Raw genomic sequence first — 21,607 nt, forward strand, 5'->3', positions numbered from 1 at the left:
GGAAAAGGTGATGAAATAGCTACCTATTTCCAGAAACATCCTGTAGGTTCAACTTTAAAGATTCATAAGCTCCGAAGACCTCCGATGGAACTATACAGGGGGCCTTAGGAGAGCGAGCACTCAACCCTACTGGCCCGCCCGCGACCCCCGATTTGGCACAGTGCGACTCGTCGCGTCATTCCGCTTCCGACGTCTGGCGCAGTTCCGCCATGGCCTCCAAGGAAGCCCGGCGCACCCCGCCGAAGTCTCGGCGGCGGCCGGAGGGGCGCGACCCGCGACAGGACAAGTACTCGGTGCTACTGCCCACCTACAACGAGCGCGAGAACCTGCCGCTCATCGTGTGGCTGCTGGTGAAAAGCTTCTCGGAGAGGTAGCACGCCCGGCCGCCCTGCCCGAGGAAGGAGATGAGCTGGCTTCCCGGCCTGGTGGCCTGTCACCGGCTGACTGCGCCAGGCGGCCCCGCCGGGCCGGTCTGCGGCTGCCGGGGGGAGTCTTGTGGAGGGGGCCACCCTGCGGGGAACGCCGAGGCGGATACTTCAGGGGTTCAATCCCTGTCTCGGTCCTCCTTCCTGCCCTTGGGTTTTGGGAGACAGTCCTTTATCTTTACCGTACACCGCCCGCCCCCATCCGTCACCGCCTTTTTTTCTCTTCAAAAGGGCTGGTCCCTATCACTGGGGGCGAGGCTGTAAGCCTGACCTCACTCCGCTGTTTAGGTGGGCGGGAGCCGGGAGTCTAAGCGAGCACACGCACTCCCAACCCGGTGCCAGTGCTTATGTAAGCGTGAGGTTTGGTGTCTGCTGCTGGCAGAAGGGCAGCTTCGTTGATCACTGGGGATGTTCGTTGTGGTCGTTAGAATCTGGGGCTTGGAGTTTGAATTTGAAAGTGTTTGTACAATTAAAAAAAAAAGAACTGGTAAATTTGGTGTCAGTGCAAAGTAACTTGTTTTTATGATTACAATGGTGGGACTGTGTTGTAGAAATCTTGAAAATCTTTCCATGTCATCAGCACCTACAAACTTAGCAAATTATTTTGAAAACTAAGTAATAATTCCATACAGCTGTGTTATATTTTATCTAACTGGGTCATGTCAACGAACACATTATTCAAAGACTTTTTTTTTTTTTTTACTTTTGCTTCACTAACGAGAATGGGGACTTTGTTCACACCACAGTTTCCAGCATTTTGAAAAGTGCTTGACACATAGCGAGTGCCCCTCTATTAGGTGAATGTTGCAACAAGCACTCATACTGATGCTGGTACCTCGGGATAAAGCCTTCGCGGTGGTATTGCTGGATCCACAGAGGTGTGCTGGAAGCTGATAATTATTGCCAAATTGTTCTCAAAAACGATTGTACCGGCTTACGACTCCCCAGCATTCTTCACAGAGTGCCTGTTCCCCCACAGCCAGTCAACTTGAGTATCCGTAAACTTACATGGTTGGAAATAAAAAATGCTTGTTGGTGAAAAATATTGCTGGGTGGTTCTTTTTTTTTTTTTCCAGCTGCACCACTTTATTATTTTACTTTATTTTTCATTTATAGTTTATACTCATTATTTTTTGTATTAGTTTCAGGTTTATATCATAGTGGTTAAGCAATCATAAACATTGCTGTTTTGGGTGGTTTTTTTAATAACTTTACATACAAAGCTCTTCAAATTTTTTATTCATCTCTTTTTACATTATCTTTTTATTTTGATTTCTACCAGTTCTTTCCAACTTAGAGAAATTGTCACGTAGCTGGTCTTGTTCCTGTTTGTCTTCTGATTCTACAATATTTTTGCTTCATTTTAATATTTTTTATGTAGTACAATTTATCTTTTAATAGTCGGGTGGATTTTTGAAATCAAAATGAGGTTTAATGCAACTATTTTCTTGTGAGATGCAATCAGATTAACTTATTGATGTCTGATCACCTTGATTCCTTTAAGCTACCTCACGCTCAGGTGGTATGGGTGTTTTAAAGTGGGGGAGAGAAGTGATTTTGCTTAGAAGTATAGCTCTTTCAGCACATCAGCTAGAATCAGCATCTTGCATGTTTTGGCATGTAAAGCACATGCCCAAATTTAACGCACAGCTGGGAAGCGGAAGTCATCATATCTTCTGGTAGAGAACAGATAAGCTGTGTTCCTTTCTGACAAGTTTGCTGGGGCTGACTCTCTTAAACCTTTAGCAGAGTGTGTTTTCTGGTTGCAACTTCCTTGCATGTTTCCTGAACTAGGACCAAGAAGAAGCAGAATGTTGTGTGTGAGAGTTTGGCTGTGCCTCACTGTCTTCCTGCTGAAGTTTCCCAATAAAGTTAACAAAAAGAATGTTTTTTTAGGGGAGCAGGGGCAGACATGCTAGTGCTCTCATGGACATCCAAGTATTGGCTTGTTTGTAGGATAGACACTGTCTGGTAAAGACAAAGGAGAACAGCAGAGAGACGCTAATTTGGAAGCACATTTGAAATCTTTTGTGATTCTGTGCTGCTACTTTTTATTTGATAGTGTTGATAATGGGTACAACTATTTGAAATAGTGGTGTCAAAGGTTATGGTACTCTTCTAACATGGGGTTTTTCAAAGGTGAAATTAAGTTGGATTTATTCCTGATGATGTTCTTTAAATCATTTGGGAATTAAAAAGAATAATCACTCAGAGCTGCTCAGTCATTTTGAGTTGTCTTTTAAATATACTTTTGAAATAGTTAATATAACTAAGGTTAATATTAAGGTTTCACAGTTCTATTTCCAAAGTAAGTAAAACTTCATATGATGTCCTATCACATATATTACATATATAAATCACTGGATTTTTTTTTTTAATTTTCCTTAGTGATTAATACGGAAATACATTTCCACTACTGGTTAAGAATTAGTAGTTTTAACATTAATGTTTTGACAGTACTGTATTCAAACAATACAAATTCCATTTGTTTTTTATTTTAGTGAAATCAACTATGAAATTATAATCATAGATGATGGAAGCCCAGATGGAACAAGGGACGTTGCTGAACAGTTGGAGAAGATCTATGGTTCAGACAAAATTGTAAGTCATGTGAATCTTTATCGTCTTGCCAGTTGCATTTTTGTAGGGGAAAGATGAGAGATGGACAGTGCTTAAGTTCAGTCTGTCTGCCCAGAAACTGCAGAGACAAAGAGCAACTTGGACACTTGGGATTTAGATGCATTTCCGTTGTGCTTGAGGTTTTACATCTTTCTGATATGTTGGGTCAGTAGTTTTATAGCAAAATAGTCTTGGGATGAACTGCTTTTATGACGGATTCTGCAGATAAATCTTCTGGAGGGACCAAACGGAAGCATGATACTGAGTTGACCAGGGATGTGGTAGAACGCGGCTGCGGTTGGTGGTGTGTGTCTTGGCCTCTCTTCCTCCCTTTCCCGAGGTGGCCTCGTATTTCGGGAGCGAAGACTGCCCACGTGTGAAAGCTTGTACCTGAGGGTGGCAGCTGTTTCCATGGGGAATAGGAATGGCTTTTTGGAGGACTTGGAATTTTTATGTTTATTTTTACTTGTAGAATAGTCTTGTGGGCGTAGGTTGACTTTCTGAGTCTTAAACTTTAGATTTTTCCACTGTACCTTGAAGCCTGTTCTCCTTTGGGAGTAAGTTATGCAGATGTAGTGTTCATTTTATAATGGTTTTATATATATATATATATGAAACTATATATATGAAACTAGAGAGAGAGAGAGAGAGAGAGAGAGAGAGAGAGCGCCATTATACCATATATATCTATATATATGGTTTCATATATGCATGGCTTCTTATATATATGAATACCTATATATATATATGTATTTTTAATCCCTGGTTTGGATTTCAGTATGTTTGAGAACACTAGTGAGCTTCACTTTGGATAGTTCTTGGGCCAAAGCATACAATCAAGTCCATGTTTAATTAGAAAACACATTCGAGGCTTTGGGCGTTGTAACTTATGTAGAGCAGAGTTTCTCAGCCTGGGCACCATTGACAGTTGGGCCCGGTGTTCCTTGCTCTGAGAGGCTGTTCTGTGTGTTGTAGGATGTTTGGCATCGGCCCTGGTCTCTAGCCACTAGATGCCAGAACTACCCTCCTTCCCGGTGCGGCAATCAAAAATGTCTCAGGACTTTGTCAGATGTCCCCTTATGGGCAAAATTGTCCCCTCCTCCCAACAAAGAACCATGGGTGTAGACATAAAGAAGTCTCTTGGAGAAACTTTACTGATATTTGCATTTCAAGAAATGCACTTAGCATCATAAAACATAGTCACTGGGCCCCAATATTCTTGATTAGTCTAAATTAATTTGTTTCACGGGAGGAGATCTCCGTTGGTGGGAAGAGTTAAGGGAGATGTGTTACTCTTACGCACGTGGGAAACCTGTCCTGCAGTAGAGATTCTTTCGGTCTCTCACACGGAGCAGCGACCCACTCACAGATCGGTTACTCCCCCATCCTCTCCGGTACCCCCTGCTGAATGGGAGTACAAAGCGGGGTGGGGAGCTGGCAGGTTTTCAGCCTTCTAGCGGTGACTTCCAGCGGTGGTTCATGGTTTTGGCAACAGTTCCCCGGTTTCTCCTTTAGAGCATGTGGGCCATGGCCGGTGGTGCACGTTAGTTACCCGTGGAATGCTCTGAAGCCACGTGCTGGCATTTAATCTGGGAGTGTCAGCCTGACGACATTTTGAATATTTGTGTCATAGAAGCTTAGCCTTGAGGTATAATTGATTGATGGATTAGTAGGGACTGCCCACTAAATTGACCTTCACAAATTCCTAAACAACGTTGTTCCTTAAAGGGTTTCATTTTCCCCATCAACCCAATAAAATTCAAATGAGTAAGAAAAAAAGTAGCATTTACTATGGTGATTTCCCTATAGTACCCAGGAAATTCCCTATTAATTCATTATTTTATGACCTTTGGATCATTTTCTAAAGATTTTTATTTATTTATTTTTAGAAAGGGGAAGGGAGGGAGAAAGCGAGAGAAACATCTATGTGTGGTTGCCTCTTGTGTGCCCCCTACTGGGGACCTGGCCCACAACCCAGGCATGTGCCCTGAGTGAGCATTGAACTGGCAACTCAATCCCCTGAGCCACATCAACCGGGGCTGAGCTTTAAATCATTTAAACTAGAAACAGTTTTTTCAGTGTGAGGCCTTGCCAGAGCTGGCACTTACTTGCTTTTAAGTGACATATGTATGTTTATTGAGGGGAAAGGTAGATAAAAATGATTATTTTTCTCAGATAAAGTGGTTCAGCCCAGATGCTTTGTCAGCTCACCTGTCAAACTAATTGAAGTGAATGTTTCAGGAAAAAGCCAAGGAAGATTTTTTAAAAATTAAACAAACAAAACTCTGCAGTGAGGAAACAGACAAGAGGGTTAATTCACTTCCGAAGCTCTCAGGGCTACCTCTCAAAGGGCGGAGGTGGCACTATAGAAAAATCGGGAATACGTGGTCTGAACTGTTAACAACATGCAGTTACAAGGTGGGGAGACCGTGGAGGGCTTCAACCTTTCCGTGTCGAAGGCCTCTCGTGTGGGGTTCACTTCGTCCCCCGACCTGAAGCCAGATTCGGCCATCAGTTCTGTGCAGATTATTCTCTGCTGGTGCAGCTCAGGCACTAGTGACTGAAAAGACAAAGGGACGAGGAATGCAGTAGCACCAGGGGCCGGAACCTTCTGGTGGTCAGTACGGTCGCGGTTTGAAGCTCTTGTTGGTTGTCATCCTGGCCGTCACCACCAAAAGTAAGGAACAGAGGTGTCACTGGCTAGAAGGCTGTGCTGTGCTTAAGGGCTGTGAGGTTAGTTACAGGCCATAGCAAGAAGGAGCAGAGAGATGGACGTGGTTTTTGCTCACATCTCCATCGGTACAGTAAGATGTGTTCATTACTTTTGAAACATAGCTATAGGATTGAGAGGTCTAATCTATTATAATAAAATGTTTTGGTCATCCCCAGGTACCAAATTTTCTCTAACAAAAATATCAAGTGTACAAAAACAGATAATTCATGAAACAAGAAGTACACATAGCCAAAAAATCGGTGGGGGGCGGAGGGGTCAGTGATACGTAAAGAATTGCAAAGGAGGAGGAGTGTACAGTTGGGCTTATGGAAGGGCCCAGTGCCTGGCAGGGGAGAAAACTGGGAAACCAAGGACCTCCCCTCCAGGGTAGCCTCTCCTCCCCTGGCCTTTCCTCTCGGGAGTTAACATCTAGGCCTCAGTTTTTTCAGCTCTAGGCCCAGAAAAGCAGCAAAACCAGGTGGGCCATGCCAGGACCAGCTGCAGGGACTAAAGACCTCTGCCCTGTGACTGACCAATCAGTGGAGACCATGACCCTGAAAAGGCACACCTGGAGAACTGATGCATATGCTGCCGAGACCCTCCTGAGACCTCCCCTAAGATTCCCACCTGCATGAGAGAGATAAAAGCCTCGAGACAAAGGACCCAGTGCCCAGTGCGAGCCTTCTCCCTCAGGGGAGCAGCCCGCGCCATTTTCTTTCCTCCTCCTTCCCCCACAGGCAGGCAGCCCCTAAACTCTAATGCACAGAGAGCAAACACAAGGCCTGTGGGCCAAATCCAGCCCTCCACCTTTGTTTTATCCCGCCCAGCACCTTGTTTCTTTCTATCCAGCAGCAGCGCTGAGCTCCTTGGCCCTAGTTCAGGACTAGTTACATTTATACAGTCCTAAAATTACATTTGGCCCTTTGAAGGCAACCGTGAGGCTGATGTGGCCCCCAGTGAAAAAGAGTTTGACACCCCTGCTCTAAGGCAATGGGCAACTGGCAGCTTGTCCCAGGCTAGTCCCCTGAACCCGTCCCCAAAGCCCCCTTTTCTCTGACTTCCAAGTGCGCTAAGGCAGCCCAGCCTTATGCTGCTCCCTTTATGTGAAGCCCCTCTGTTTCACTGTCCCCAGCTTTAATGAACGCATCCTCGGATTCACCCAGACTCGCGTTGTGAAATCTTTCCTACACGGAGTTGAGGGCCCACACACGACAGCTGGCCCGAGGCAGACCACCTCAGGGCCAGGCCCTGTCCTGTAACAATCGCTGCTTGTTCTCACGACAGCCGGGCCAGGCGAGGCCAGACGAGCTGTGTGTGTCCTTCACTGCCCAGACCACACGGCACATTAGCAGGGTGGCTGCAGGGGGCGGCGCCCCAGAAGGGGGAGAGGAATCAAGGGGCTGAAGGTGAAGCACACTAAATGAAGCAATTTGAACTTGTCTCTATGTGAGAAATAAACAGTGCATTCTTGGTGTAAAATGTAAATGTCACCGATAAAAGTGAAGTTGACTTTGAGCAGCTCCCCTGAGCTGCGTCCCAGTGCCTTCCCCAGGGTGAAACCCGGGCAGTGTTCGTTGTGTGGCACCTTTCTGCGTAGATGTGTTTGTGTCCACATCTTAGAACTAGGTATTGTGCTCGTGGTTATGTTTTATGTATAAACGTAGCCTTTCTGTACCATTGTTACTGTCTGATATCTTGGAGATTTTTGTCACCAAACGGCCTCATTCCTTTAGCTGCTCCATACTACTCTGTCGTATGCGACCTACTTTATAGTTTGTAAACTTTTGAACACTCTAAACCTTATAAATAATAAAATTATTTGTTATTGAAGCACAAATTTTCCCAGCTGAAACATAGGGTTATAGGAAACCTAAGGTGAACTTTAAAAGATTGGCTTTTTCAGGGCAGAGATCAGATGGGCTCAGTATTTTGTCAGTAACTGTCACAAAATCAAATAAAATCTGACATAGCTTGTTTGATTTTGTTCAGTGAATTGTAATGACAGGTGATTGACTGTCTTGTTCTCCGGCAGGAATATATTTTATCTATATTTGTTCCTTCCCTCCCCCAAGACCTAGAGCAGCATACATGTAGTAAAAAAAATTATCCTGGGTGACTGGAACTGAGAAGACTCTGTTTAGACATCTGCAGGCTGAGGCACCCTGCTTAGACGCTAGCAAGTACGGGGGGCAGGGGTGGGGGCGGCGCACAAGATACACTTGGGTAGGGAGTCTGCTTGAGCCCTGTGTCTCAGAAACTTACAACAGAGTCCAAAACTTGGCATTCTACTTTTTCAAAAGTTTTCAGATAAAAAGAAAAGTCAACTAATTTAGGGTTTATGTATAAAGTAAAAAGTGTAGGAAGACTAAGTAATTGACAGAACTGTAAGAAAAGAGAATCTATAACCTCGCCATTGGGCCAGTAGAGAATGAGATGGGGTCACCCAAGCATAAAGTCAAGATAAGTTGTTGGAGGAAGAACGATAGCAACGTTTAAAATCACAAAGGGAATTGAAAAAACAAATCTGGCCACCAAATACTCCAAAAACGGGTAGAAGACGGGAGACCCGCAGTTTTCCCCGGAGGGCGTTAATAAACGTTCAAAAGGATCGATCAAGCGGCATGTAAAAACATTGTGTCCAGAGTTTCCTGGATCGTGCCAAAAACATTTCTGTGTGTAAATTTGGCTTTTATTATGAGGTTGGGGTGAAAAAAAATGTTGCTTTCCCTTAAAAGCTGTTCAGCTGTTTGATTTATTACTAAATGCTTTTTTTTAGTTCGGCAAAAAAAGGTTATACGTACTCTGCTCTAAGGTCTAGGAAATGCAGCTATACTTCTGTTAAAATGAACAGCACTTACATGAATAAAAATATAATTTTTAATAGACTTTTTATTATTTGTATCAAAGTGTTGTTTCTTATTCTTACAGCTTCTGAGGCCACGGGAGAAAAAGTTGGGACTAGGTGAGTAGAACCTCTCACCCCTTACACCTGCTTTTTGCCTAGGTAAAATTGTTCAGTGTTTTCCTAGTTTGGAGCAGGACGGAAATAATAGTAACCTCCTGTGGTGGTTCTTAATAATCTTAATGACATTTTAGTGTCTTGAGTTGCCCGTGTCAGTCAAGGCCCACTCGGGAAAACAGCAGCCACTGTGACCCTTGCAGTTATAGAGAACTTAACGCAGAGAATCTGGGTATACAGGTGAAGGGATTGCAAGAAGCCAGACAGAGCAGTGAGGCTACTCAGAGATTACCCCAAGGTGGAACAACAGTAGGAGATGTTGGTTTTAGAGTCCAGGAATAACCCAGGCTGCCCAGAGGGAGCTAGAATTGATGGTGTTGGACTACCTGGCAGGAGTTGGAACCTTTGAAGAGATGCAGTCAGCACTGGGAGGCAGAATAAGAGAGGGAGGCCACCCAGACGTTCCCCTCCTCCCTCCCCTGCCTCCCATAGCTATTGGGAGGCCAGCTGACTAGAGAGCCTGGGAAGGAAATTCCCTGCAGTGCTGGGGAATGCCCGAGAAGGGATCTCAGGGCAACCATCTTGGACCAGCACACCGCCTTGGAGCATTTCTTTAAGTTATAAGTCTTAAAAGGGTATTCTTTATTTTTTTTTAAAAAAAGCTTTCCCAACTTTTAAACATAAAGAAAATCTCAAATGAGCTCAGCCATTTAGATTTGAGCATAGATCTGAGATGATCTAAATGCCCTTATTTCTGGGGTTAGTCACAGTTGCTTATGTTGAGAATTTATATAATTTTACTGAAAAACGGGGATCATGGGAGAAGCACAGTTCTGAAAATGTGAATATCTGGTATGCCAACGTCTGTTAGTTAGCTGGCATCATCAAGTGCTCTGAATACCTGAGTCCAGAAGGTTGTTGGGGATTGAAGGAATCTGGACACAGCCATGGAAGTGACCAAGGATTACTGCTAACCCCGTGGTATACCCAGAAAGCGGCTTCAGTCACTTCTGAACGCAACAAGGCAGAAGATGTCAGTCTTGCTAATGAGACACTGCGAGGTTGGGGTCAGAGAGTGCAGAAATAAATAATTGGTAGCTGTGCCTTTGGCCCCCGGCACCGGAGCAGGGCTCTAGTGCTCCAGGCTGCCCACCGTGTAGAAGACACTGATGGGGTGGGTAGCTTCTATGGACATGGGCAGGGAGATGGGGAGAGCGGAAGTAGGGACACTTCGTAGGGAGAGGTCATCAGGAGACAGTGCCTGGGACTAAGGGAGAGGTGGAGACCGAGAATGGAATTGAGAGATGTGTTTGATCGAGAATAAAAAATACTGAATTATAGTTCAGGATCACCTTTAGAGGACTAACTATACTTCTCAGTGCTTAACAATTTCTTCTCTGTTCAAATGTGTATGTAAGCATTTCCGGTGATTTTCTTTAATGTAGATGAATATTTTCATTTTTAGGAACTGCATATATTCATGGAATGAAGCATGCCACCGGAAATTACATAATTATTATGGATGCTGATCTCTCACACCATGTAAGTGGTACATTTCTTTATTAGTGATTTATGGTTGTCTTAGTCTATTTTACTGACTTACTGTTTATTCTTTCTAAATTTCAGCCAAAATTTATTCCTGAATTCATTAGGTAGGTAATTTTAATATTTGGAAAAAATATCTGATTCAAATCATTTATCTTATATTGATTTTGGACTTATTTTCATTCTTTATTCTTCACTAATTAAAAACAAACATGCTATTTTATTTGCTATCAGAAATAAAACATATAGACTTTGAATCTCAAACTCATGAGTATTTAAGATGTGGGACTAAGTGATGTGTTTTCGGAGCCCCGGGGGACAGGTGATTCCTTTGTTATCTAGATTATTCCAGACATAAAAAGAAGGTGACTTCCTGTTAAACGGAATTAAGTCCTGCATCATAAGGGCAAAGCCCCTCGACCAAACAGGGTTTATTCCAGGAATGCCAGAGTTGTTCATCTTCAGGAACTCATCTACATAATTTATCACATTAACAAAGAAAGCAGTGTGATCAAGTCCGTAGATGCCAAAAGGTATTTGATCAAATTCACTAGCCATTTCCAACAAAAACTTTAAAGTAGAAATAGAGGAAACCATTTCAACATGATAAGATAACCCGGTCCTAATGCAAACATTTTGGTAAATGGTGAACATGGAATCATTTCTAATAAAGTCATCAAGATAGGCACACCAGCTACCATAAAACATGGCGATTTTAAGTAGTGTCGTAAGACAATCTAGTACAAATATTGATAAGGGTACAAAATTATATTTACTTGCAGATGCTATAATCATACTCTTAGGAAACCAAGAGACCACAAAACCTCTCAGAATAAGAATTTGGGAACTGATCTGAGTATAAGCTAAATATACAAAAACAAAGTCAAATTATGTCACTCTGCTGTTTAGAGTAGTTCATTAACACGTGGAGGAAGAAATCTACACTGCTTTTCTTTGCCCCTGAAACTGCTGTGTGATCTGGCCCCTGCCTCCCTTTCTGAACTTGCCTGTGCCTCTCCCCTTGGGTCTCTCCGCTGCAGGCCCACTCCTCCCATTTCTGGTTCACACAGAGCGCTGTGTTCCCTTTGCCTGCTCCCTAGTGGCCAAGAATTTCTCATCTTTTGATCTGTGCATAAAGTTACTTCAAAGATATCACCTCTGCTTATATTTCCAGTACACAAAGCCTCTCTGACCTGATAAGGAAAGAGCACCAGTAGAGTAGAAAATGGGAAAGATACGAACAGGCTATCTGTAGAAGAAATCCAAATGGCTAATAAATCTAAGAGAAGATAGTCACCATGGGATGTAGTCAGGGCGATGCAAATTAAATATAATTGCACGTTATTACGACCCATTAGTTTATCAAAATTAAAAGCATCCAGCACCCTGGCCGGGTGTCCCAGTGGTTGGAACATCACCCTGTATACCAAAAGGTTGTGGGCTTGATTCTTTTTCAGGGCACTTACCTAGGTTGCGGGTTCAGTCCCCTGTAAGGGTGTATACTAGAGGCAACTGAGGGATGTTTCTCATATTGATGTCTCTCTCCCCCCCTACCCCCTCTAAAAATCAACAAACGTATCCTCAGGTGAGGAATTAAAAAAAAAAAAAAAATCCAGCAGCACATCCAGCACCAGTAAGTTTGTAGAAAATGAGCACACTCAAATATCGGGAGGGAGGGAGTTGCTAAAACCTTCTTAGAAGGTAATTTCTGATGAGACCTGTTAGAACTATTTTATGTCCCTCTATGTTCTTCTACGGATAGTCTGAGCACCCGGATGCACATTTTTGAGAGTTGCAGCGCGATTCACTGTGGTGGTGTTCCCGGAAGTGGGGGTCCCCGTGGAAACAACCATAGGAGAACGCGGGTCCAATATTCTACAGAGTATCTTCGCAGCTTTTGAGAAAAGAATAGGGGAATTCTCTGTTGTCCTGTAGGGCAGGCGTGTCAAACTCATCTTCACGGGGGGCCACATCAGCCTCGCGGTTGCCTTCGAAGGGCTGAATGTAATTTCAACTCCTTAACAGTTAAGGAGTAGTTACATTTACACAGTCCTAAAATTATTTCGGCCCTTTGAAGGCAACCAGGAGGCTGGTGTGGCCCCCGGTGAAAATGCGTTTGACAGCCCTGCTAGGGATATCCATGATCCCATGAGGTGTATTGTTTACTGACAGAAAGCAAGTTAAAAGTGTACTATTTTTGGGTTCCAATTTTGTAAAAGCAACCTAAAACCCGTTTTAGCATTGTTTACTTCAAGGGGCCAGAACGGAATGCATGGGGATTGGGAAATTGAATTTCAGTACTACGTTTTAGGACGGTTTCACGTGGTGCAGTTAGCAAATGTACTGTTCTAAATACTAATAAAGGAAAACAATCAGGTCTGAGCTTTACTCTGAAAGATCTTCCAGTACACCTGTTTTCTTGGCATTTTTATTTTCTAGATGTAAGTCTTTCTGTCCTGTTTGTGTGGCTCTTGAAAATAACTGTTGAAAGCTCAATAGCTTTCTCTGATTAACAGCTCATTTATTTGTTCTACAGGAAGCAAAAGGAAGGTAATTTTGACATTGTCTCTGGAACTCGCTACAAGGGAAATGGTGGTGTTTATGGCTGGGATTTGAAAAGAAAATTAATCAGGTATACCATGTGCTATGATTTCTCTCTTTTTTAGTGTAACTACTATAGTTAAATGTGTTTAAAACTGGTATTTAGTTAAATTACCATGCTGCCTTGGGATCTGTGGGGTCAGAGTATAACATCCAATAAATATTTCCGCATAGCTTCTTACCTACAATTTTTCCTATGATTACACTATTTTATTTTGGATATTTTTCATTAAGGAAAAATCAGCATAAACCTTTGAACCTGTGGTAAAATGGTATGACTCAGCACAAATTTATTCCCTTGGACCTTCAGCTTTGATTTTAAGTGAGCTATTCATCTATATTTTGGCACTATATACGTAGTTTTTTCCATATATATTTTTTATTATTTTTAAGTAATAAGACACTTTATGATTTCAACTTTTTTCTAAGCACCATAAAGTAGTGAGGCTTTGGAGTCAGAAGGTTAAAAACCTGATTGTTTCATTTAATTACCTGTGTCACCTCGCATGTTTTACCTTTTCTAAGCTTTACTTTCCTTGTCATAAAATAGAAATGAAATCTGCTGTTTCAGTTTTCTGCTGCTGTATAACACACCACCCCAAGACTTAGTGACTTAAATAAAACAACTACTCACTACCGCTCCTGGCTCTGGGGAGTAGCTGGTGGTTTTGCTGGCCCCCCGGGCTCATTCATGCAGCCCCTCGCCTGGAAAGCCGGCTGTGCTGGAAGGCCCAGGATGTCCTTGTTCATCCCGGAGTCGGTGCTGCTTGGCGGCTGGGGCCTCTCAGTTCTGCATGTGGCTCCTCACCTGGAAAGCGAGGCCAGCTTCTTTAGGTGGCGTCCCAAGGGTGCAGCCCCGGGCTCCTTGAGTCCCGGATTCTGGGTCTAACGGTGTTCTTTCCGAGTCAGAGCAACCGCCCGCCAGGGGGCGGAGAAACAGAGTGGAAGACCTGCAGTGAATTCTTGGCCATTCGTGTTTTTTATCACACTCCATTCCTGTTGAAGATTCTGTTAATCTCAGTTTTTCCTCTTAACTGCGAACCTTGGGCAAGTCATTGAAAACATCCAAGTGCCTCAGCCTTTAGAGAAATGAAGGCGTTGGGCACAACAGTGGCTTTCAGTCCTGCTGAACATCGGGATCACGTGGGGAGAACATTACACACAACTGCTCCCCCCTCACCTCCCTTTCTCACGCACACTCACAGTGCGGACGGTTTGAGCGGCTCTGTGGAGGCGGGCCGAAGCATTGCCGTTTTCCACAGGCTTCCCGGGCGATCCTGTCCAAGGCTGAGAGGACAGTGGTCTCTCGGGCCTCTCTGCATTTGGTCATTACCACTGTTACTGAAAATTAGGGAGTTCCAGTCACAGACAGTTTACAACCTTTAGGTGGGTCATTTAGTTGGAGCTGTCATTCGTCATTAGTGTCTGAGCTGACTCAATGTATAAACTCCTGAGAAAGATTATGTTACCACTTGCGCAAGTTCTCATTTATTTGTCCCAGAATCAGAATTTGAACCCAAGTCTGCCTGACTCTTCCTGCATTTTATTTAAGAGACCCTGGTTTAAAAATACATTAAATAGCCCTGGCTGGTGTGGCTTAGTGGGTTGAGTGCTGGCCTGTGAACCAAGGGGTCATGGGTTTGATTCCCAGGCAGGGCCCATGCCTGGGTTGTGGGCTGGGCCCCCATTTGGGGGCCTGCGGGAGGCAGCCACACATTGATACTTCTCTCCCTCTCTCCCATCCTTCCCCTCTCTCTAAAAATAAATATTAAAAAAAATAAAAGTGCATGAAATAGATGTACAAATACATACATTGTGTATTCACACATACACATATACTCATCATATACACATGCACTCACATTCCTTTGATTACACACATTTTAGGGGTTAACCAATGCCCTGGCTTTTGTTGTTGTTTTTAGTGGCTTTTAGGAACAAATTGAAGGGGAAAAAGTTTTTTTAGCCATTATCCCAGCTATATCCCTAACGATGTTGTTTATATAAACATATTCCAAGAAGGCCTTGGCGGTTACCTTGGCTTTGGAAACTTTCTCCCCATATTGAGGGAACTTTTCTGAATCTGAGCACAATGAAATGGCTGCAATGCGAAAGTCACTTTTCCAAGAGCAGGTCACATCTTTTTGAAATGTTAATAATAGCTATTAGTCAGTAGTAGCTTGTAATTGGTTGATACTTAGTTGGGGTTACAAGCCCTAAGCCAGTGTTAGGGACCGGATGCCTCTGCTAAAAGTTCCTGTTAGAGCGCCTTACCCTACCCTAAGAGTGGTGGTGTCCAGAGGCGGGGCCTCTGGGGGCAATTTGCTGTGGATGAGGTCCTGAGAGTAGGGCCCTGCTGGCAGCGTTAGTGCCCTTTGAAGAAGAGGCGAGAGCTGAGTCTCTTCTTCACCCCTTCCCCTCCCCCCCAGGAGCACACGGCTAGAAGGCAGCCATCAGTGAGCAAGAAGACTTTCAGTTCCTTGGCCTTCCCAGCCTCCAGAAATGTGAGAAATAAGTATTCTGTTGTCGCAGCCCAAGCAGACTAAGACAGATCTCTTTTCACTGACTAAAGATTTCTTTGTTCTATAAAATTAATGTTTCTGTAAACTAATGTTGCATTTATTTATTTTTGAAACTGGTGTAGCATTTTTAGTACTTTGCTCTTGGATGCGTTTCTCTTGCTTAGAAACCATTTTATAAAGAAAATCTGATTGTTTTATTTGACAGCCGTGGGGCCAATTTTATCACTCAGATTTTGCTGAGACCCGGAGCGTCTGATTTAACAGGAAGTTTCAGGTACAGTAGCTTTATATTTCTACTATTTATAACTGCTTGCCTAAATTTCTTGCTTTACAATGGCTTATTTTAAAATGCTTTTCGTTTTTACCCTGTTTTTTTTTCTGGAACACTAAAAAGGCTGAAGTTCCTTAGAAGCTGCTAATAAAGTCTAAGCATCTTAACAAAAATATCGTGCTTTTTTATTTTAAAGAGTAGCGGAGGCGGGGCTCAGGTTAGTGTGCTTGTTCATGTCAGTATGAATGTTCAGCCCCTAAGGGGCCCGCAGTGCCTACTCACTGCTCACTCTGAACACTTTGGTCGCTCTGCTGTGCTCCAGAGACCTCTGCCTCTTCCAGAGGTTTCTGCCGGTCAGGTGGATGTTTACGGCACGGGTCCCAGAAAAGTTGACCACCTGTGCTGTTTGTGCAGGGCCTTTTGGTCGCCTTGTTCTCCTTATGTGTTTTATAAAGAGTCTTGTGTGACGGGTGCAAAGCCGCCTGCTAGGTCCCTCGCGTGTTTTGTTTTTGTTTATTCTTGGGGGGCGGGGTGCACCAGGGTGTGTGTGTGTTTGATTTTAGACGTGCTGCGGTAGAGGGACCGTTTTATATGACCAAGCCAAAAGATTAAAGCCTGCCGGATTTTCTTTAAATCTCTGAAACTATAAGATGCCTGTTTATTTTCTTTAAGGCCCAAACCCCATGCATTAGTTATTAATTTGTATTACTTGAGATTTATTTTTTCCATTAAATAATGTTGATTTTCGATCCTGCGTTAGAATTCACACACACAAGCTGGGAGCTGGCTGTTGAAGGTAACTGGTACCCGTAGCATAACTGCAGCTCTAGAGTATCAGTTCGGAGATAGTCAGACCGAGAGGGTCGAAAGTGAACCTTTCTTTGTGTCCTTACTTGGTAAAATAAAAGTGGTTATGAGCCAAGGACAACTGGCCCCTCTTCCCCACCCCCCCAAAAAATGAAGAGAGGAGCCATTGCAAATTAGAGGTCAAATAATGAAAATGAAGCCTCTCTAGAATTAAAATGTAAATTGGTTAGAAAGCAGAATTTGGTTTATAAAAGGCAGATGGGGCCCAAAAATGTATCCCTTTTGTTCCACACTTCAAGGCAGAGGAGTAATGTGTTGTCTGACTAAGGTCACCGATTGCTGTGCAGCCACAGTGCACGGAGTAGCGGCACTTACAGAGTCTCTGTGCGGACAGAACGGCCCACGTGCACTCCACAGGCGTGATGGCTGTGAAGGAAGACCCAGGGTGGCTCCACGGGTTGTGGTGATAGGGGCTTTGTGTTTCAGCCTAGTTCCCCTATTGAAAGCTCTGCAGGTGCTTTCAAAAAAGCTAAAAGGTGATTCATGTTAGAGCCGGCCAATATGTGTTGCATGCCCAGCACTGGACAAGAGTCAGAGTCCCTGTCCTCACGGAGTTCACACATTCTGATGAGACGAGACGCACAACTACATAAAATAGGTGTAGCGGCAACACACAGCCACTCTGCTGTTGAGGAAAACACAGCAGAGGGAATGGGTGGTGGCGCTGCATTGCCGCCAGATCCATGTCGGGGTTAGAGGTAGGGGGGAGGACGAGGGGTGGCCTGGAGCTCCGGAGGTCTTTCAGAGAGAGCAGTGATGGGGTGTATTCTCTGCAAATACCAGAGCAGACACATGTATACACGCAAGTGAGCCCGTCAATTTCACTACTTTTAAATAGTTCATTGTTTCTTCCTAAGAGTAGTGACTTATTAAATACATGCTTTATTAAAGTTCAACTTCTCATTAAAGTTTGTTGTCATTAGATTCTTAGTATTTAGGAGTCCTGTACCTTTTACAAAATAAGTGGAAACTCAAAAAGACTGCAGCTCGAGGTTAACACTGCCCCCCTGCCCACCAGCACCCCCGCTTGGGCATTGCAAATCCAGGTGGCCTTTAACTGGGAAGAGAACGTGGTTAGGCCACACTGCCTCTCCTAACTTGCTCCAAAAAGACCAAGAGAAATTGCTGCCTGCCTTCTCGCTGAGACTGTTTAGGGAGTAGGGAGAAGTATATGTTCATTCACCTCAGTGACTGCAAACAGGGAGCTCCTCAAGAAAGCGATTGGGTTTGCTCTCTGTGCTACCAGTTCCAGTCTTACTTTGTAAATCCGATGAGCTTTGTGTTGGCCTATGGTCTGTCTGAAGTTAGACTGCACGTCCATTCCCCCGTTACAAGTGCCTAACTGTGACATCAGTTGGTGATCGCTGTGTCCCAGCAGGACTGCCTGAATCCTGTGATGCCTCGTTCCTGTCTTCACCTCGCTTACCCAAGCTCATCCTGTGGGGGCTAGTGTATCCCAGAGAATTTATTTAGTGGATCCACAGGAAAAGATGCTTGTCATGAATATTTATGAGGAAATGCTTGGTAATTACTAGGTTCTTCTTGTCATCTAGTTCATCTTGTTGTTTCATTGTCTATCAACTCTATTGTTCCGATATTTGGAACCATCTCTACTCTTTCAACTTTAAAAATAAATTTAAAAAAAATTTAAAGAGTAAAAACAGTAGGTGCTTCTGCTTTGAATGATTCACATTACTATATTTTTATAATTTCTGATAGTACGTAGGGGAAAAGTTCTGTAAAAAATACTAAGAATTTGCCCCCGCTGGTGTGGCTCAGTGGACAGAGAGCGCAGCCTGCAAATGAAAGGGTCACCGTTCAATTCCCAGTCAGGGCACGTGCCTGTGTTGCTGGCCATGTCCCCAGTAGGGGGCGCGCAAGAGGCAACCACACGTGGATATCTATCCCTTTCTCCTTCCTCTCCCCCTCTCTAAAAATAAATATTTTTTAAAAATACTAAGAATTCATTTTCTAATTATTTACAAACTATTTCATGACCTTTCTGGTTCAAGACAAATACAAAATCAACTGTAAGAACTTTTCTATATACTGATGGCTAGTGAAAGTTTTAGGTTTTAGAAATTCCAGTGAACTTTTTGAAAGGTCAGGATACATGCAGGCAGGTTTATTTATCCAGGTGTTTATATATTTTTTAATTTTATACAGGTTATACCGAAAAGAAGTTCTACAGAAATTAATAGAAAAATGTGTTTCTAAAGGCTACGTCTTCCAGATGGAAATGATTGTTCGGGCAAGACAGTTGAATTATACTATTGGCGAGGTATGCAGCTGATGGTAAATAGTATGTGTATTCCTCGTAAAGAAATAAGGTTTAGATTTTTTATAATAACTTTAATTTTGATAATTACCAAATAAATGTGAAAGGCGTCCAGCTTTTTAGGATGCCCATGCACTAACGGGTGAAAATTCACATCCCTTTCACATTAATACATTTGACCTACCGAGATTTAAAACATTAGCCCTGGCTGGTGCAGCTCAGTGGACTGAGCACCGGCCTGCAAAACAAAGGGTCGGTTCGATTCCCGGTCAGGGCACACGCCTGGGTTGCAGGCCAGGTCCCCAGTAGGAGGCATTCAAGGGGCCGCCACACATTGATGTTTCTCTCCCTCCCTGCTCCTCTCTCTAATAAGTAAATAAAATCTTTAAAAAAAACCAAACAAACATTAACTGAAGGCAGCATTCCCTTTTAAATACTTAAAAGTTACTGGTATGTTCTCCATCCTTGCCCTTTCTTCTGACCACTCAGCATTCTGGGATGAGTCTATTTCCTGCTTTTTCTCTCGCCATAGCCCGCAGCCACCCAACTTTAAAATGAATGATGAGTCCCATTGCCCATATCCTATGAGTAGATGAAAAGCCAGGAATTATGGGCGGGGGTGCGGTCTGTAATATTTACAGCCAGCTAGTGAACTCTCGGGAAGACTCTTCCTTGTTTAACACTAAGACTCTTATTCATAACAAGAAATAGCTAAATTTGACCGACTGGTGAAAAAAATTAAGTGAAAGGTCTTTTTACTTTTGGAGTATAATTTTTCCTTGAAATGCAGTCTGAAACTTGAGTAAACCAACTTAATATGCAGGATCAATGCTTTTCAAACAGTTGTCGATTTGTTTATACATATAGCCTACTTTTAGACAATGAAGTGCTTGTTTAATTGTAAAGACTTGGAGGTACACACAGACGCTGTAAGAAGTGAAGGAATTGCTTCAATCTGAAGGAATTGCTATCATAGAACTCATCTTGTTTCTATGATATTAGTAATTTTTGTATGCCTGCTATGCTTCCTTTTTAATGTTTTTGAAGACTGACTTAACATGTATTTTTTTTAACTATTAATAGGTTCCAATATCATTTGTGGATCGTGTTTACGGTGAATCCAAGTTGGGAGGAAATGAAATAGTCTCTTTCTTGAAAGGGTTATTGACTCTCTTTGCTACTACGTAAAAGAAAGTTAATTCATTTATATTTACCATGTTCATTTCAAGTTAAACATAAAAGAAGCCTGGTTGTTGATTTTTATGAAATGTACTCTTAGAGCATAAATCATAGGTAAGGTAAATTTCATGCAAATCTTTTTTTCTGAAGAAATTCCATTTTGTATGTCAAATTAAATTAGAGAAATGAGCAGTGTTCTCAGTTTTCTTTAACATTTTGCTGTATTAAGACCTATAAATAAATTCATATGGGGGTTTTGCATAAAATATTGCTGCTTTTTCATTAGAGTATTTGAATGCAGAATTTCTTACATGAGGAAGACTTTGAAATATTCTCTATAAAAACTGAATTTATAGCTCTTTGTACCTGATAGATGTCAGAAGAGGAATGCTAAATATAATCATGAACTACATATGACTGTTCCTATATGAAGTGAAAAAGAAATACACACCTTTGCCCTTTCTTTAAAAATGTATCTCATATTTCTTAAGTCAGATAAAACAATACATTTAAAACACAGTTTGAGAGTTTGGCTCTGTGTAGCTCTTGAACTGGTGAAGCAGTTCCGTCAAAGCGAGTCTACTTAAAACACTGGCTTGGGGACACCTGGCCAGCAGTTGACAACACAGCTGCTTTTCCCCTTCTGAGCCGTGGCTGCTGTCAATGAAGAAAAGTGCCGACACGGAAGCCAAATTTAGCTGTTAGGGCAGTTCTTAACCATCTTACAAACTACATAAATATTTTTTCCTCAGTATTTCTTTTCATATTATTTCAGGATCCTGAACAATTCATATATCTTTACTAATAAAATAAAAATTCCTTTCCGATAGCTTTTCTCTCTGTTCAGAAAAGTGTTCTTGATAGTTAAAATGCAAGTTAAGTTGTTCGCTCAAGCCAGTGCAAACATTCTGTTTACTTTTGCTAAAGTAGGTATTTCAAAAAAAAAAAAAAAAGATCAGTTTTTAATTGTAACAAAGCTTTTGGATCATGCAGCATCTTTAAAAGTTTGGGGTTAGGCATATGAGCATATAAGCTTAAGACCAAGTTAACTTTTCCTTCACAAGTAAAAGGAAGAGGTGTCTTTAAGTTACTTACTAACCATTTAGTGAACAGTGTTCCTGATTATTACATTTTCCTGGCTTGATTTGGTTGCTAAAGTCAGGAAAACTTCAAGTCTGATTTTTCCGTTCCTATTTCTAGCAGATCCTGCCAGAAATGATGCCAGAGTATTAAACCTTTGGTGGCATTTTGAACATTGCCTATTCCCATAGTTGAGTCCATAGGACACATTACAGAAAGGGCCTCTGCCATTGTACTTCCCTTCCACACAGAGCTGTGCAGTGGCCCACCGGGGACCCACCTTCCTCGGGGAAGGGACCTCTCATCTTCAGTAACCATGAAATTCATCACTGTGTGATGTCAAATTAGTCTTAAGCTAACATAATAGCAATATAACACGCTTTTTAAAAAGTGTTTAGAATCTATTCTTTTTCATGCAAACCTGCAGTTTTCAGTCAAGTATATGGAGCAGAGATGAAGTAACTACCTCAGAGAACCCACTAGTATTGCCTTCTCAGACCTCGACTGGAGCAGATACCTTTTGCCTTTTTAATCTTTTCAGTTATTTC

General features: G+C 42.7%; 1 protein-coding gene across 1 annotated transcript; it reads left to right on the plus strand.

The window, feature by feature from the left end:
- The first annotated feature begins 209 nt into the window (after window positions 1–209).
- Window positions 210–20,450, plus strand: DPM1 (dolichyl-phosphate mannosyltransferase subunit 1, catalytic). The gene is made up of 9 exons (XM_024559579.4): window positions 210–370; window positions 2,927–3,026; window positions 8,686–8,719; window positions 10,182–10,258; window positions 10,343–10,368; window positions 12,798–12,893; window positions 15,590–15,658; window positions 18,689–18,803; window positions 19,884–20,450. The coding sequence occupies exons 1-9, from the start codon at window positions 210–212 to the stop codon at window positions 19,986–19,988; spliced, it is 783 nt and encodes a 260-aa protein (XP_024415347.1). The 3' UTR covers window positions 19,989–20,450.
- The last annotated feature ends 1,157 nt before the right edge of the window (window positions 20,451–21,607 follow it).

This window comes from Desmodus rotundus, chromosome 6 (assembly GCF_022682495.2).
Source record: "Desmodus rotundus isolate HL8 chromosome 6, HLdesRot8A.1, whole genome shotgun sequence".
NCBI classification, from domain to species: Eukaryota; Metazoa; Chordata; class Mammalia; order Chiroptera; family Phyllostomidae; genus Desmodus; species Desmodus rotundus.

What these genes read in the sequence shown, in the direction of transcription:
- DPM1 (XM_024559579.4), top strand. Translation starts at nt 210, where the DNA reads ATGGCCTCCAAGGAAGCCCGGCGCACCCCGCCGAAGTCTCGGCGGCGG. An exon ending in TTTATTCCTGAATTCATTAG is followed by an intron (nt 10,369 to 12,797) that starts GTAGGTAATTTT and finishes TTTGTTCTACAG; the next exon opens with GAAGCAAAAGGAAGGTAATT. An exon ending in TTGAAAAGAAAATTAATCAG is followed by an intron (nt 12,894 to 15,589) that starts GTATACCATGTG and finishes TTTATTTGACAG; the next exon opens with CCGTGGGGCCAATTTTATCA.